The sequence below is a fragment of the Thermobia domestica genome, chromosome 9, assembly GCF_964235325.1.
Source record: "Thermobia domestica chromosome 9, izTheDome1.hap1.1, whole genome shotgun sequence".
NCBI classification, from domain to species: Eukaryota; Metazoa; Arthropoda; class Insecta; order Zygentoma; family Lepismatidae; genus Thermobia; species Thermobia domestica.
In genome coordinates, this window is record NC_137462.1 from 1,085,980 (window position 1) to 1,104,698 (window position 18,719).

An 18,719-nucleotide genomic window follows, 5' to 3' on the forward strand; every position below is an offset into this window, starting at 1 on the left:
CAGAATTTTAAGATATTCATGAGCAACGAATAAAATCTCTTCTTACACCTTCGTTGTTTCAGAGTAGAAAGAGCTAGGGCTTATTTGTCCCTAGTTGCGTTGCTCTTGTCAATTTACTTAATAAAATATGAAATATGATATACGATATTCTAACTGAAAAAGATAGTATCTTATTAGTTATACAACCTTAAGTCAAACAAAAGTGGAGAAGCAACCAGGAAAATTAACCTTGGTATAAAAATATTAAGATCATGTCTTGCTTCCCCACTTTTAACGTCCAATTGACGCCACTGCCGCAACACACGGAAACAACTTTTTTTAAAAAATCAAACTCCCAAACTCCTTTTTCAAAAAATCATTAAAATGGCATTTTATGGAGAATAAAGAATTTCCCTTTAACAACAAGAGAAAGTAATGCTCTCCAAAATTAGAACTTCTCATAAATGTTATAAATAGTGCTCCTTAGACGAATATTCGTTCGTTAAATTGGGACATTTTTTTTGCAAATATCCTTCTTTCATAACTTGGATTACCCTCGCATCGCTGTACCACCTTCTCTATATCAACTACATATTAAAATTAATTTAAAAACGTAGAGAGTAGTCGGTGAGAGGTATCGCTTTGGGATCTGTCTGTTTACCTCCCCTTGTATAATTTGCCTGATGGAGTTCCCTGTCATTGTGTAATGCATGGACGCGGAAGAATGTGACAGACGATTCCAGGAAACACGAAGAGCGTGCACCTAAGGTATTGTTCTTCTCTTCATTATTATTCACTTTACAAACGATGGAATTTTATGTATTGCATGTCATAACAATGGAGTCTTTTGTGTGTGTTTATAAATGTGGAAGGTTGTTTCTCAGGCTGGAAGATCAGCATGTGCATCAGTTTCAAATTGCTGATAGAAGGAATTCTTATGTGTACGAACATATTCGAAGAACTTGTTCTCGGTTCAATTGTATTATTTACTATCCCTTCCTAGTGTCAAGCATCTAAAGCCACATTGCCACGTTAGAAGAACTTGTAGCTGTTATATATATATATATATATATATATATATATATATATATATATATATATATATATATATATATATATATATATATATATATAAATCTTGAAACCCTACCATATTTCACCATGTACACATAGCCTTGAAAGGGTCATAAAACATTTTTTCCATCTTGCAAGGAGTTGAACGATTCCCAACTTTCTGGAACGTCTTGCTTGCCACCTGCTATAGCCCTCCCGCTAACATAAAAGAAAAATTAGTTTCGCCGCTTCCGAAACAACGGATTCTTTTGGACAGTGAGGGGAAGTGCGCCAAAATACACGTTTTTAATGAGGAGGTTCACTGTTTGTCCACTAGAGTGCAGTGATGCATGTGTGGCGACACCTTTCTTGCTTTCAAGAAGTTGTAACATGTAAAGAGTAAATAGAAAGATTGGGTTGAAAGATTTTTTTTTTTTTTTAATGGCAGCTACAAGATTGATTTAACGTGGCAATGTGGCTTCAATCACTAGTTCTTGTGAATCGTAAACTGAACCCATGAACTTGAAATTACTTCTTGTCAATCAGTATAGCTGGAAAAGTCTTCAGTACAGTTGTTGGTGTAACTTCGGAACTGTCCCGGTTAAACCTGGACGTCTCGATGTCTTACTAATGTTATATCAATATACTAAATGCTCAAAATGAAAATCACTACAAAAAACGTAACCAGAATTGGGCGTTTGTTGCATGTAGTCCTGTTGAAAGAGCATTAAAAATTTGAACACAGTACCTTGATTCGGATACCACCTTAAACTATAGGTCCTCTTAGCCTTGGTGTTGAAAATGGACAGAAAACTTCAAGAAATAAACAAATAAGTGACTGTGACTCACATGAAAATTGAACTTATCCTACGTACAAATAAATATATTGCCAGAAATTATTGCTTGTCCCCTTAGATATTACAGGATTAATTACGAGTGTAAAATGCATTTACAACTGTATCTGTTCATTTGTTATAAATTGTGACACGGTCGTTACCTTACGACGTCCTGTTAACGGCATATGCTCCACTAATTTGAATATTAAAAGCTAGTAAACGTAAAAGTAGTTAGACATTATAATAATTCATTCACATAGGAATGGAAATCAACAAACAGTTATCTTCGTATGAAGATGAACGAGTGTGGACTTTTTGAATTACCATTCTAACTACTGCTAGATTACACATGGAGGATGACGCCCTCTATTTATTATCTCATATGAGGGCAACACAGTGCATTCTGAATGATTGAAATGGATAAGGCATATTCATAAAAGCAACAGCGTATAATTGCATACGAAGTATCTCTGAAATATTAAGAATAGAGTTACGGGATATTAAAATATTTCCTTAACAACGTATAACTCCCTCGAGTAACACTGTTTATGCAAACATTTATGTAATAAAAACCAGACGATTTTCCATTATTCATCATTTCCAGTTAGACGATTTGAAAAAGTGAGTCACAGGGTCTCCCGCGGCAGGTTTCATTTAAAAAATCTTTTCTTTGCGTGAGTTGCTTTGCACTGCAACCGGAAGTATGTCACGAAATATATGACGCATGTATTAACAACAATTTATTTTCTTTCTTTTTTGTGAAAAAAGAAATCCACTTACGTCACACCAATTCAATGAATAATCGCGCAGACTATATATTTTTTAAAAACACCTGAAGTTAAACAAGTTTTAAAGTCATGGAAGGAATAAATACAAAACACTAAGATATACTGTAATTGAAAAATTCCTTTTACGAATATTCACATATAATAGAAGATTTTATATAAGTTTGGGGACATAGCTCAGGGTGGTCATTTGTGGGAGGGTACGGAGCATAAGTTTGAGCTACATTCTTTAATCGATAGCATGGGAGTCTCTGGCGAGGGGGACAGGGGGATGAGTACCCCCAAAAAATTGCGTAGAAGAGGAAATAGATGAAGACCGAAAGTATTTATATGAAAGAAGTAAAGAAATAGAAGGCACAAATGAAGGTTTTATTTGCTGCTAAGAATAGTATTATGTTATATATGTTATATACTTACATGAAACTTGTCATCTAAGAAGGGAATTGTCTCCTGCGTGCTGTAATATAATGAAATTAGACAAGAGAAGTACAGAATGATAACAGTTTATAGATAGTATTAAAGCATACGTACATGATAATAGCTATGTCAAGAGAAAGTTGAATGCAAGTGGCAAGAAAAAACATTCTTCCATCATAATTCATTTGCCTTAATCAACCCCCCCCCCCGCCCTTAGCCTAAAGCGTACAATCGTGAGACGTTTAACCGAAAAATTGCATTTTCATTTTTTTTCAAGTACCAAGTACATGTTAGTTGTGTTGGTGGATATGCGTAGTTATTATGTTCGGGTACAATCAGCGTCCTTAACTCTTTAGAGACCAGCGTGACATTTAAATACATAGCCTTTTGTTCAGTTCATAACAACTGTGTGGTATATAAACACAAAACCTAGACTGAGAGAACAGTTGAGGTCCAAGTCTCCTTCGCGTTCAATTTGTCAAATACGTCATTCATAGTAGTGCAATATAATAAAAATCGTTTCAAAATTTTTATTTTCTTTCCCTTCTTTCTTTCTTTTCTTTACTTTTTTTTTTTTTTTTTTTTTTTTTTTTTTTTTTGTGCGCGCGTGTGTGTGTCTGAAGAAAGACTGACTTAAAATGTTCTTTATTATTTAGAGTTAAATTTATCATTTTGTTTAAAGTGCAGCTCGTACACAATACAATAAGTTAGTTTTCTTCGAACATAAAGATATTTCATACGCATTTCAAACAAGCAAAACAACAATGAAAATATAAAATAAATTATTGAAAGATTGTACAGGCTACGTGGTTTGTTAACTAAGTTTATTTTAATTAACCTTCTCATTAAGTGACGATAATAGCTGAGTACCAAAGACTCTTTCCAATCGGTAATCGAACCTCTAACCATGCACAGCAAAAGCGCTAAGATTAACCAATCGACTTCACACGGTTCACCCATTCCCGTGAACACCAATTAAAATGCAACCAAATCACTACGAAAAATTTAAGATTGAGCTGTTTCAACAGGAAGGCTATATTGTACATCGACCTACAGTCTAATATTTAATCTATATAAAATGAACTTCCAGGGTCTTGAATCAAATTCCGGTCTCCTGTGCGAAAATATATCCAAGAAAGAGTTCTGCATCATTTTGATTTCCCATACGATTGATTTCCACGGGAAAGCGCTTTTTCTTTGAAATGAACTGTTGGACCTTCAAATCTCTTTGAATGTTTGTTATTTGGTGAAATTCTAATATACTGCATGTAATAATAATATTTATGAATAAAAAGGTAAGTTTAATTTATATACAAGGCAAATACATTTTTAATAAGAAATTAAAGAAGAATTGAAAACATCAAACCGTCAAAATCTCCATTAATTCCAAAGAAACAATAGTACCTCTACACGATATATACAGGGTAAACGCAAAAGAATTCCCTAATATTAGGTGTTTACAAAGTTAATTGTTACTTGAATGTGTTGATATAATGGATATTCAAATCTCAGTTTATTCAAAATATTTTCATATCTTTCTTTTTAGATTCGCTTGTTGTGAAATCAGCAGCTAGAAAGGTGGAGATCGAAAATCGTGTTCACCTTGCACTTGCAGTAAGTAGCCCCTGCTGTCACCGAACTTGTAACCGTATGTGACTATTCCTTTAGGGGTTCTTGAAGGACCAGGTCTATGTACCTCCACTACCTACAACCCTGAATGACCATTAGAAACTCATTAATGTAGCTGTCAACTCCATCAATTAGGATAACACTACGCTTCATAAGGTGTGGTTGCAGCCGGATTACCGTCTCGATGTTTTTTGCATGACAAGTATTTGTAATTCCAATCACCAGCACCAAAACTATTTTGAGTTTATTGAACTTATATGATCCCTTGAGCAGTATATCACTTTGATACTATTATAGCTATGCCCTTTCTAAACCAGAGTCTGTTTTGTGGTCACCCTGTGTATATTTCAATGGGGTGAGAAGTAGATGCCATAAGTACGAAAAGTGTGAAGGGAAAAGAACCAAGGCCTTCGAGTGTCCCAAATTCTGGTAGAAATATGAGTAAAATTGTACTAGCAATTTCTATAGTAGGGTGAGTTCGCCAATAGTCGACCGCTGAAAAAAAATCTTACTTCTAAGCACTTATAAAGCGTGATGATTTCATAGTATTTGACAAAAGTGAATTATTTGCTTTATTTGGGTTCTTTTGTACCATGCCTGTGTTAACTGCTCACTTTTAAAATTTTGCAATGATATAAAAATAGATTTTACGAAAACTCATCAAAATTCCCACTTGTCGACCATCATCGCTCAGTAGTCGACCGCATTCATGCTATTAGTCGACCGCGCGCAATTTCTATCGTTTCTATCACGGAGAAGTAATTGATCGCCTTAGGTGATATTTCGAAATTGTATTATTCGCGAGATTTGAACTTGACAAAACGATTATAAAGATTTTATTTAATTTTCAATAAGGTTTTCTCCTTAGTGATTATAAATGAAAGAATCACGCTATTAGGATTTGGTACATAGCTATTTTATTTGGAATAATGGATTTGAATATTAAATAGATCTTTCACGTGAAACAAGACTTCTCTCCTCCGTTATATGCACACGTTATCTTATCACTTATATTACGGTTTTACAAATCCTAAACAAATTACGAGTCTCTAATAATTTTAAAAATCCTAAGTGTTCACTTTTCTCCTGTGTGAAATATGTTTATCTCCGGTGTCACTTGAGCACATTGAGTTATCTTCTCATAATGATAAGGTTTCTCTCCTCTGTTATTTGAGCACTTCGAGTTATCTTCTCATATATGATAAGGTTTCTCTCCTGTGTTACTTCAGCACATCGAGTTATCTTCTCATATATGATAAGATTTCTCTCCTTTGTTACTGCAGCACGTCGAGTTATCGTCTCACATATGATAAGGTTTCTCTCCCGTGTTAGGTTTCTCTTTTGAGTTACTTGAGCACATTGAGTTATCTTTTCATGTAATAACAGTAAGTTCCTGATTGTTTATTCAAATCATTTATATGGTACAATCTGCGCACAGGAACAGCTTATCTGCGAGTTCTTCCTATGTATACCCAGATAATTCGGTACACCGAAGATGGAACCATTTATCACAATGATCGCAACCCACTGGTTTATCCTCTTTCCAAAGCAAAATTGTTTATTATCACTCCACATCCTGCGCATATGGCTCCATCGCCGTAATCAATTACATCATCTTCATTCTGATGTTCTTCTACAACAGCAGTGGTCGTCGTCTTCGATCGTTTCTTTGGATTTTCCAGTTTGTTGCTCTTTTTTGCTGTTCTTTCATCCCTTTTGCGTTTCTTTTCCTCCTCTAGTTTCTTCTGTTCTTCTTGTTTTGCAGTCAGTGCGCGGCGATATTCTTCTGATCTAATTGCAAACGGTATCTTCTCTACCTTCTTCTTAGGCTTTTTGACTGGACTCTTAGGCCAGAACACATGCTTTTTAAAAGTTGGCGTTATATATATTGGTCTGATAGTTTTAGGGGTTGTTGCGATAATCTTCTGACTTGATTCACTTGGTCCAGCAACAGCATCGCTTTCAACGTCCCTTGTTTCTTGCTGTGCTTCTGGTAAAGAAACCAGAGCTTCAGTAGGAGGTTCTTTGAGAGAATAAGTATCTTGCTGAATATCTTTCATAGGTTCAGTTTCATTCAGTGTAGTTGATGTGTTTCCTTCTCATTTGATGGCACAAATTCTGGAATAGACGCTTCCTTCCTTCCTTTCTTATTAAAGGCCTCTCTGATTCTGTTGTTGGAGCAGACATAACTGATTCTTTGTTTGGAACAATACTGATTTCCTCTTTCTCTTGTGCTGCAATGGTGTCGAATTTCTCAGATTTCGTTGGTAGAATAGATGTTATATTCACTCTGTTTTCAGTTGTTGCACTTGGATTGGCTTCAACAGCCAATGACTGGAGAAGATCATTTAGTAAATCCTTTCCAACAGTGAGAGTAGCTTGAGACAAGTGTTCATTGTTGTCATCAACTACAGGGATTTCACCAACTGCAACTTCGTCATCTAATGGTAAGTTGGCACTTTTATCATCAGTTTGTAGTGCTTCGTCCATCGGCTTTTCTGCTGGAAGTTTCAAAACTTCAAGAACTGCGTTGAAGTCAACCGCAGCCTTTTGAAGTTCATCCTTGTACACAGTAATAACTTTTCTTGCAGTACGAAGGTCTTCTTCACTAACATTTGGCTGAGTGGAAGTACTCTCTATGTTTTTGCATACACTCTTGATGCATTTTGTGTAGTCAACAGCGTCCGGATTGAAAGGATACAGTCCACATTTGCAAAACCCATTCTTTATTGTTGACGGTGTTGCTGCTGTTGTTAAGACCTCTGCAATAAGTGGTGCAAACTGAACTCCATGTAATTTGTCTAAAACTGTTGTCTTTGGCACACCAAACCTTTTACAGGCTTCACGAACTGAAAGTTGTTTTGTTCTTACAGCTTCTAAGGCGCACAGCATATCAAATTCCGAATAGCGGAAAAATTTTCTTTTATATCCCGGAGCCCGAATAGCGGAAATCTGTCAAAAATACATAAAATTTAAAATGCTTCGCCATATTTCTAACAACAAAATGCATTACTATATTACAAAGCGGAAATAATCAAGAATATATTAATAAAAGTTGTTTTTTTAATATTGATACTCTTAATATTTCAGTGTTCTTCCCGAAAGCAGGTTCTGACCTGAAAAAACCTGAGCCGAGTGAATCGATATTTTTTATTGACATTAATCGGATGATGATGACGTCGCAAGGACGTGAGACCTAGAGTTTAACATGAGCTCCGAACCAATTGTATTCCCATGGAAAATTGAACACAGGACTTTATTACAAAGCAGCATACTTTAACACTTACTTGAATTTTGTTGAATTTATTTAGGTCCTTTAAGCATTTGTGGCACAGGACGGGATAGGGGAGGGAGACGGATGAGGAAAGGTGTCGGCCAGAGCCTATTATGTAGGTAACATCATAACATGCGCCTGGTATAACTGACAAAACCCCTAAGAAACCTGTTAGAAGGGCCGGCATTGGGGTTTCAACCCGCACATCTCTCCATTCCCAATTCGTAATCTAGCAGGCTAGGCACTGGACAACGTGTCTAGTACATGCCTCAAAGAAAGTATTATTATTTCTCTCATTCAGGGAGACGTAGTAGACGTACAGGAAACCCTTCTTGTTCTCGTTTGTTTGCTTGTTTCTTTGTTTATTATTGTTTAACATTCCTTCTTAGGGTCAAGACTATGTAAAGACCTGAACCTACAGTTTACAGTAATATTCGAACCGCTTTAATTCGTTCTATGCTCTCCCGCTTCGAATTGAACCCGGGACACAGAGCACCAAAGGCACGGTTGCTATCCATTAGACCAGCGAGGAGGGTTTCTTGTTCTCGTGTAAAAAAAACTTGGTTTCACATTGAAATAGTAGATCGTCATAAAAAGAAACTTTCAACTAAGTTACTGAACAAATTCCAGTTAGCAAAACGCGAAACAGTATGAAACAGTGCGGTCGACAGGTGGCAAGAAATATTCCAATAGTCGACCAACACGAGAAACAGGCGGTCGATTTTTAGAATATGTCACGAAATCAAAAATTTTATACATGCAGGTTGAAGAACAGACCTTAATACCAAACAGGAAATAATTTGAAGCAATTTGGCGCACTCTCAAATAATCCAATAATCGACCACCCTTGGTCGACAATTGGTTTGTATGGGAAAGAAAAAATGCCAAATTCCGACCACATTTTAACATGCATTTTTTCATTTAATACTATCCAGTTATTGACAAATTATACTGTACAGTTTCTAGAATAACTTAGTTTTGTAACAAAAACATTTCTTACCTCACGTACTATCTATATCCTCAGAAAAGCGAAAAATAACAGGTGCACAAGATTCCCATTACACGCTGTCGTAAACTGTGCACCTGAGTCGTAATTCTACAGATACGTCGAAATTTATCGGTCAAAGACGACCAGCTCTCTCGGCCAAGGGAGAGAGAAATAATGATTGTCATTGGTGGTATATGATGCAAGCTTTATCGCGAATCACTTTCCGCTCCAAAAGACCATTAGATATATTTTATATACACAATAGTATGCAAAAATGGTCGACTATTGGATGGCGGTCGACTATTGGCGAACTCACCCTATGCAAGTACAGTATCGCAGGCTTCTCCCACAACACCTGGAGTGACATATTTTTGTATAACCTTGAATAGTGGATCATAAAATAATAAGCTGCCTGACCAGACGGCAGTTAAGAACTTAATTTTAAAAAATAAAAAATCATCCATTTTTTGGCAGAAAAAAATTAAACTTTTTCCTGAAGTCACTAACAACTCAAGTAGATACTTTTTACGTTCGAGTTGAAGTCAAGTTCCTTGTTTATTTACATGACGTCATACACTTGCAATTCATTCAAACGCTAGTGATCACTTGGTATGCGGTTGAAGTCTCCGTGTATAGAGGGAGACACTGTGCGATAACTTTACGCAGAGCCACCTACAGTGAATATTGAGAACTAGGTGTTGCAACGAGCTAAAGTAAGGAAAAACAATTAGAACTTGTGTTACATTTAGTTTCTTCGTTTATTTTTATAGTTTTCATGCGAGAATAAAAAGTTACGGCGTTCATCTCAATAAAATCAAAGTAACATTGATATTATTTAATAGTAATACTACTCTTACTTATAGTCGTTAATCACCAATTTATGCTTCATGAACTTTTTTGCTCTTATTATTTCAGGGTTTCGCAAATCCTTTTATTTTATTTTATTCTATCAATTTTTGATTTTGATTTGAAGTATGTGAGGTGAAAAGATCCTTTGTTAAACCTCAAAAAATGTTGGTGAGGTTTAAAAATTACATACTTGGTGTATGAGAGGGTATATAAAGTCTGGTATCAGCAGGGGCGGACCAAGGGCCGGGTAACCGGGCGCCAAACGCTAACAGTCAGGCAAACTCCAAAATACCCCTTTCAAAAATTTAAAGGGGTGCATTAATATACCCATGTCTTATGAAAGGGAATGGACCCCTGTACAGTTCCATATAACCATATAAGGTAATAACGCCTCATCAAAGGGAATAAATTAGGTCAAAAATTTCCGAAATTTGAATTTTTGGCATTTTTTACCCATAAAAGCGAACGAGATGGACTCCCAATATCTACTGATAGAAGTACATACCCTGGTCCTAGGCTACCACACCAAATTTTTAGATTTTGCAATTTCCAAAATTTAATGGTGGTCGTCCTATGTACCCCTGCCAAAATTTTGGGGATGGGCCAAGGTACCCCTGCCAAAATCTAGAGGTGGTGGTCCTAGGTACCCCTAGGTCATTGACCCCGGGGCTTGGGCCCCTCATTGAGGATAATCAAAAACGCAATAGGATGGCGCAATTACTACTCACGTAATCTGTCTTAAAAATGTTTTAACTTAAAATAGAACTTGAACTAGCTTTACAGCAAACAAAATTTAACAATAAAGTAAGGAAAATGTTATAAGAAAAACATTATTTAGTATATAAGTTAAAATATATTGTCATATTCTTCCTGATACTCTGATATCATGCACTTTTATCATTCACGGTTAAAATATTTAAAGTACGTTTTGGTCCGTCGTTCATGCGATGCACTAAGATCTCTTGGATTATTTTCTTTGTTTCCAATTCTTCAGTAATGTTGATGACTATTAATTTAGAACAAAACTAGAAGTGCACAGTCCAAGCCGAAAGCACTCTCGAAACAAATCCTACCTTTGCTAATTAACAACAAGTACATTTGGGAAGACAAGTGCTTTCAGAACCACGATTTGTTGAAAGTGACGCATAGGCGAGAATAATACAGTGTGGTGAGGGAACATAAATGTTATCGTAAGCAGAAGGATTAGAAAAATAGCAAATTTTAATTCGCTTTTTACAAAAAGAAGAAAAAGAAGAAGAAGAAGAGAGCGATTTTTTATTCCAGAAAGAGACTCAACTGCCGTTAGGAACAAATGGCTAGAAATTGGCAATTATTATTACAATCCTATAAGCTCATTTTCTGTAATTAAAACAAACCTTCACAAAGTTATAATCCTGATTCTGGTGGCTTTATGTCGTTCTGTAAAGTCATATATCAAAAACTGACTGTTTACAAAATTGTAATCATGGTCGAAGATATCCCTGAACTTCAGGAACTATTAGGTTATAAAATAATATATCTAAATAATTTCCGAATATCTCAGCTTAAGGGATTGATTCATATTGAATAATGTTCTTTTTTGCACACAGATACTTTTCAATGAACAATGCTTATAAAAAGGTTTGATTTCGTTTCCTCTAGTTTTTTTATAGTTTGTATCCTACTTAAGCTCAGACACTGTGTAATGAAATAAGTGCGTTATAAGGGTACTGAAAAGGAAATGTGTCATGAAAATGCAGTCGAATCTTAGCCGACGGAATACGTTTCAGTCACGTTTTACTCGAACCTCGTTTAGATGAAAAGACCAAATATTATTATTTTTATTATTTCTAACGATAAGGGATTGGGAGATATTGTGATAACTAAACTTCCTATTTTCCCATTTCCAGATCGAATTCTCATAAATTCTTCGTTAGTAGTACCTAATGTCAGAAGTCCTATATACTATCCAAAAGCTTAACTAGTGTGGCGTAGGTGTTGATTACTCAGTTAGTCAGGACTTCTTTTATAGGGATGTTTTAGCAGTCTCCTGGGTTTCCCCGTTTACAGTTAGTGTAAACAAAAGAACAGAATGTTCTCGCACCATCTTTCGTCAACTTATCGTGATCGTAATTTTACAAGATGCCATACAATAATAGGTAGGTATCCAACAGTGTATTTGGTAATGTATACAATAATCTACAACAATGGGAATTTAATACGCAATACTAGTGTTATTTTAATAATTGCTTTTGTGAGATTTTGAGAAATTATCTCATTCAAAACTATGTACGATTTACATTTTAACCAAGGAATATAATTTGGAATTTAAAAATAATTGTTTGTATTTACAAGGGAAGGTAAACACTTACCAGTTCCGTCTGTAGGTTGGCCGGTGGAGCCGCCTCATAGCGACGAACAGAGACCACCTGGTGGCCTTCGTTGGTAGCTGTCGGAGATTCCATCACTCAATGCAGCATCTTCCCTCACCTACAAATGCAAAGGTATTTATATTAGATCAATTTTTATATTGATTATAGCAGAAGAATGACACTTTATTATTAAACTTTATGTGCTTAATTCAACATTACTTTCTAAATACTGCTTCATAGTCATTTAATATTCCTCATCAGTGGCGCATATAGAAAGTAAAAACTGGGGGAGGTGCAGCCAACCCAGATTATGATAAATATATCATGATTTTACAATTTTTCACGGGTCCTGCAGAAGTTTCCAACTTACACATATTATCTCTAGGATGGACGTTGACACTGTAGACCTTAAGTATTGTTTAACACATTGTATAACAGAAAAGCTGCAACTGAAATTACATATAACGTTTCAAAAAATTTCCAAGAAACAATAAAAAAAAACGGTAACGCTTACCATAAAAATTCAAAAATATATAAATAACAGCTTGAATTGCATTTGTCACTCAAAAAACTGGGGACCCGTCCAGGCCGGTAGCCAGCCCAAAACTGTAGGGAAGGGCCGGCTGAAGTTAGGGGGGCCCGATCCAACCATATTATAGTTTATCATTATATCATAGTTTATTTGTAAGGCTACAGCTTAGATTTAATTTTAGGAGGCCCAGCGAAAATTTAGAACGGTCCGCCCCCCCAGACCCCCCTGGATACGAGCCTGGATCCGTCACCGGTGGATTCGAAACTGTTCCCCATGTGTTCTCAACTGTCATTTACTTCAAATAAATTATTAATCTTCTGCTTTGTAGTAAGGTGCTCTAAAATGATCAGTGACTCACAATCATTTACATAGTTTTTTTTCTTTTTTTTCTTTTTTTTTTTAATACGAGGTGCTAGTGCTGTAAAATTGAAGGCGCATAAATTGTTCTTTTAAAAATGGTAATATAGGTCACTGTTAAGAGTCTTCATCCCGGTGAAATTAAAATACCGCTAATTTTACAGTAATTATGTGATATCTTCAAATAGATAAAAGATAATCGAAATGTGAAACAAGAGCGGCCTAGAGAATATTATTTTACATGTGAAACCGTTATCACGACTCACTTATCTGCTTTTGATTTCGAGCCATTTTGAAAATCGGCATTTATTTTCGCGTTTCTAAACAGCTGAAAACGGAAAGTCGCTAGATGACTTGTGATAACGGTACCACTTGTAAAATATTGTCTAGGGCGCTCTTGTTCCACATTTCAATTATCTTTTATCTATTTGAAGATATCACATAATTACTGTAAAATTAGGGGTATTTTAATTTCGTCGGGATGAAGACTCTTAATAGATCAATCATTTTTCCATCAAAATAAAAAAAACAAGTAGCAGTTGATCTGTATACCACGTGAAGGAGTTTGGTTTCTATGGTATGATATTTTCTCACTTAATATTGAAACCAGGCGCGGTAAGATTTCGAACTACTTTTAGTTCTACTAGAAAGATTGGAGTAGCGATGGAATACATTCTTGCGACGGTTATTGTTTCATAATTTCCTCGAAAACTAGAAATGCATTTTTTTTTCCTAAACTATCTCATTTTGTTCTGTGGTTAAGCAATATTATGATCAAGCAATAATGAAAGTTAGTCTTAATTTTGTGCTGCACCATTAAGAACATTGTATGCTGTCCTGTAGCTGTTGTAATATTGGAGTTTTACTAATAATTCCTTCACTTTCAGCTACAGCTTCATATGTAGCATACTTACGGACGGTACAGCGTCATTTATTTGATTTACAAAATAGTTTTTTTCTGTTTTCTCGATAACTACGCATGAGGTTCTACACTCCCCGATATCATTTTGTAGCGCTGAATGAGATATATCCATTGTTACATGTTTCATCTTTGGATTATTTTTTGTTTGTTAAACTCTAACAATATTGTATATTTCCTAATTAAACTTGGCGTGTATTTAGTTGGTAGTCGCAGCTCGAGTGTGGAAATCGGTCAACAATAAGTGGATAAATAAATGATCACACAATTTTTCCACTACAACATTTATAGAAACTTTTCGATTTTGATGAAGCAGTATTTCCTTTCAACGTTTCCCGTCATCCCGTTAAGAGTCTTCATCCCGACGAAATTAAAATAGCGCTAATTTTACAGTAATTATGTGATATCTTCAAATAGATAAAAGATAATTGAAATATGGAACAAGAGCGCCCTAGACAATATTATTTTGCGTGAGGTACCGTTATCACAAATCATCTAGTGGCTTTCCGTTTTCAGCTGTTTAGAAACGCGAAAATAAATGCCGATTTTCAAAATAGCTAGAAATCGAAAGCAGATAAGTGAGTCGTGATAACGGTTTCTTATGTAAAATATTATTGTCTAGGGCGCTCTTGTTCCACATTTCGATTATCTTTTATCTATTTGAAGATATCACATAATTACTGTAAAATTAGCGCTATTTTAATTTCGTCGGGATGAAGACTCTTAAACTTGGCGCGTATTTAGTTGGTAGTCGCAGCTCGAGTGTGGAAATCGCTCAACAATAAGTGGATAAATAAATGATCAAAATTTTTCCACTACAATAGTTACAGAAACTTTTCGATTTTAATGAAACAGTATTTCCTTTCAACGTTTTCTGTCATCCCGTTAAGTAATTTCACAATGTTAATTTCAAAATGATAGGAGAATCATCGTTGTAATATGTTTTACTGTTTTTGTGATGCTTTTGGCTCATGGTTGAAGCTGAAAAATTGATTGATTGATTGATTTTGAGTTTAACATCCCTTTCAGGATCGAGGCTATATGATACGTGGACCTACTGATTAAAGTGGAATCCGAACCACATGAGCTCCCGACGGGAATTGAAGCCGGAACTCCCACGCCAAAGGCGCGTACGCTAACCGCTTAGCCACGAAGGAGCTCAGTTGAAAAATTGAGAATAGGTGAACAAAATACGAGATCAAAGGTAATCTATCAAAGTTTTACAATGAAAATGTTTTACTTTTTGTGAGTGTGTGACATTTGATTAACATAGCTACTTCAGCAGAAAACAGATAATAAATTAATCATTGATACACTGAATGTTAAAAGGAGAACGTTTCAGAAAATTAATAATTCTTCTTCAAAATACAACCTCCCAAAGAATCGGAAATTTTCCCGGCCTGAAAATGTGTGATTTTAAACACTTTTCTCACATTGTAGGTATCATACACATTATCCAGTTTTCCCAAGAAATCAACGGTGATTGACAAATCCCGTGGCCAAGATAGAAATGTTTCCCTCAACATCTCATCACCTTATTAACAAGCTGTGAAAGAAAAGGGAAAACATAAATTACAGGTTACGTTGGACGCTGGAACGTAAAACGCATTCACGTGATTGGCTGCTAACCTTCGTCCATTTGGACAGAAAAGGAACCAAACCCAATGACCCCGAGAGCCATCTACTTTCACTTGGACAGACACGGTTCAATTAACCAAAGCCCCCAGCATGGAGCTCTGTTCTACTTTCGGTGCCCAGCAGATCACCTCTCAGAGATCATTACAAAAGCGTAGGTGGACACGTGATCTTGTTAATAGCGTTATCGTATGACAAAACAATAGATGCATAATTAACCTTTTTGACCTCACGTTGATGATATTTTAAGACAAGAGAGTTTAGTGGTGAAAACTATTCCATTTATTAAATAACTACCGGGTTCAAGCCCTGTGAGGTCTTATAGCCTTGACATTAGTCAACCACAGACTCGATCAAAAGTAAATAAGTAAAAGGAAACAGGTTCTTTCCCTCTTTCTCTTTTCATTATTATAATGCTTCGTTCAAGTTCATTAGTGCTATAAAATGATAAATAGGAATTACGGATGCAATTAGACACATGTGACTTAGATTTTAACGCTAATAACTTAGTTCATTTTAAAACTGGTATTTGCATAATCTATATAAATAAAAAGGAAAGTGACTATATTTGTGACTTATTAACTCTTAAATCACCCGACCCATCTACACCAAATTTTCAACATAGATGAGGTTCGGGTCTGGCATGGATTTTAGCCCACTTGACGGTGTAACTTATGGGAGGGAGGTATTTAAAAATAATTGCAATTGACTTATATTATTGTCGAATCCATAGTTTTCGGAGTCGCTGAGATGAACAGTGACATTTCTGATGCCGTTGAAATCCAAATTCAGCCATTTATGTCCAAAATGAAACGGGAGATTCTCCCCGTGCGAAGAACGGCCAATCTATATATTGTTTAACGTCCCATGATATGCACCGAGGCTAAGGAAGACAAGACGATGACATGGATAACAATAGTGAAGTGACGAAAGTAGGAGGAAAGGGAGAACCCGGGGATAATCCACATGCAACGTGTTTGTCCACCACAAATTCCACTTGGTATGAGCTGGAATCGAATCAGTGATCCACGCAATAAAAGTGAGCGTTCTACTACTGAGTCATCGCGGCCAGGAGTTTCTTGCTCAAAACTATTAGTCTTGTAAAAAAAAAAAAAAAAAAAAATCAAAATCAAATATCGTACACTTGTATATACCAGAAAACCATGATATGTTAGAAGTCTTTGAGTTTTACGTCCCACGGTTATGCCGGTTAGGCTAAAGGAGACGGTGATGATGAGTAATGAATGAAATGGTGGAATGAAGAAAGTGGGAGGAAACGGGAGAACCCCAAGAAAACCCACGCACACGGCGTTTGTCACCACAAAGTTCACTTCGTATGATATGTTAGAAGCTAGAGGTATCAGGAATAGTATTTATAAGTTCTTCTATTATTCTAGTATTTCTACTTCACGATATTTTACGACTTGTAAAAAGCATATTACAAGACTAGTTGCTTTAATAAATAAGTCTCAGAAGGTTGTCATATTCTATAAAGAGACAGCTTAGAGACCGACGACAGGGTCTGTCTGTTGATGCTCTACGCTGGGAGACAAACAGGAAGCCGAAGAAGCAATCTGGAAGGACATCTTCCGTTGAAAACAATTACTCTGCAGAAGAAATAAGCGGAAGCATTTTCTAAGTGAAGGTTGCGTCAATGCAAAATGCGTCAGACGCTATTCTCAGAAACTGTAAACAAACTGTTGGAGGCGCGGGTGGAGAGAGACAGGTGCTAAAGGATGTACGACGATGGAATTTGATGCCCAGGTGCTAAAGAAAAGAAAAAAGAACGACTCACTTGCATGTTGTGAAAGCCATGGGTAAAGAAATCCCAATTAGCTATTTAGCTTTGAGGTTTCCATGTGACAGAGAGTTTCTGTGGCGTGTTTGCCTCTTCCACTCGCATTGTCTTCCGGAAACATTAGTCGACAGCTTCTCAGAACTGCTCAGTTAACATACGAGCCTAGGAAACCTGATTCACTGTATCAAAATTTTCGATTGATTAAACACCATATTTCCTGAACGCTAATCTTTTTTTTTTTTTTCTTTTTAATCAAAAGATCCAATATATTTCCTTGTAGGCCTTATATCTCAAGAATTACATATCTAGCAAAAACCCAAACTATTACTTAACTCAGTATGATGTGCTTATTCCAGAGAAAATATGAAAACTCCATTTAAGGGCCGTTCAAACATGTGGTCTCTGATTCAAAAACTAATTATTGGCGAAGATCATAATCTTTTGATCCATTTTTTGAATCATATTAAAATTCTTGCTTTTTATTCTAACTTTATTGAACGTTCCAATCAATGACAGTACAGTAAAGCCCCGATTAACCGCTAGTCCCGCGAATTTTTTAAACCCTATAATTACAATAATCTAAGCCAACAACCGGGAACAACCGCGGTGGCTCAGTGATATGCGTTCACCGCTGGTGCTTGGAGTCCCTGGTTCGATCCCAGCTCGCGCCGTGTGGATTTTGTGGTGGACAAACACTGTGCTCGTGGGTTTTCTCGGGGTTCTCCCGCTTCCTCCCACTTTCTTCATTCCACCATTTCATTCATTTCTCATTATCACCGTCTCCGTAGACAGTATGCGCAGCTATTCGTCTCCCACTTATCGGTTATCAAATTACGGCTTTGGGCCAGTCAAATTTTCGAGAAACAATGTTAATAAAGATTTTCTTAGAATCGATGAAGGAAGGCTTTGAAAACTCATCTCAATCTGTAGGAATGTCTTAAAGGTATAGATATGAAATTTAGTAGTTTCACACGCTCTTTTTTTGAGGGGGGAGGGGGATCCAATCTATGTAGTATTGAATAAGTGTTATTCTGCACCTGAAAAGACGATAAGTACAGTGAGAAAAGTTCGTTCTCCGGACTGCGGTTTATTGTAAAAATGTACGGAATCCTCTTGCTTACTACAGAAATCAGTACGGAGCATACGTTATCAGTATACTACATAGGCACTACCCTTAGGATGTCTGATATCTAAGTCTTCTGTATATATATACACTCATGCTCAAAAATTAAGGATAATTGCAGATTGTGGTACTACACAACGTGGCACTACACAAAACTGGCGCTAATAGCATAGGCATATAGTGAAAACAACGCA

General features: G+C 36.1%; 1 protein-coding gene across 1 annotated transcript in view; it reads right to left on the reverse strand.

Moving 5' to 3' along the window:
- Positions 1-18,719, reverse strand: part of chas (chascon) — a 254,883-nt gene that overhangs the window by 154,252 nt on the left and 81,912 nt on the right. The window contains exon 2 of the mRNA XM_081770433.1: positions 12,162-12,279. Within this exon, the coding sequence (XP_081626559.1) occupies positions 12,162-12,254 (93 nt within the window). The 5' untranslated portion in view covers positions 12,255-12,279. The remainder of the gene's footprint in view (positions 1-12,161; positions 12,280-18,719) is intronic.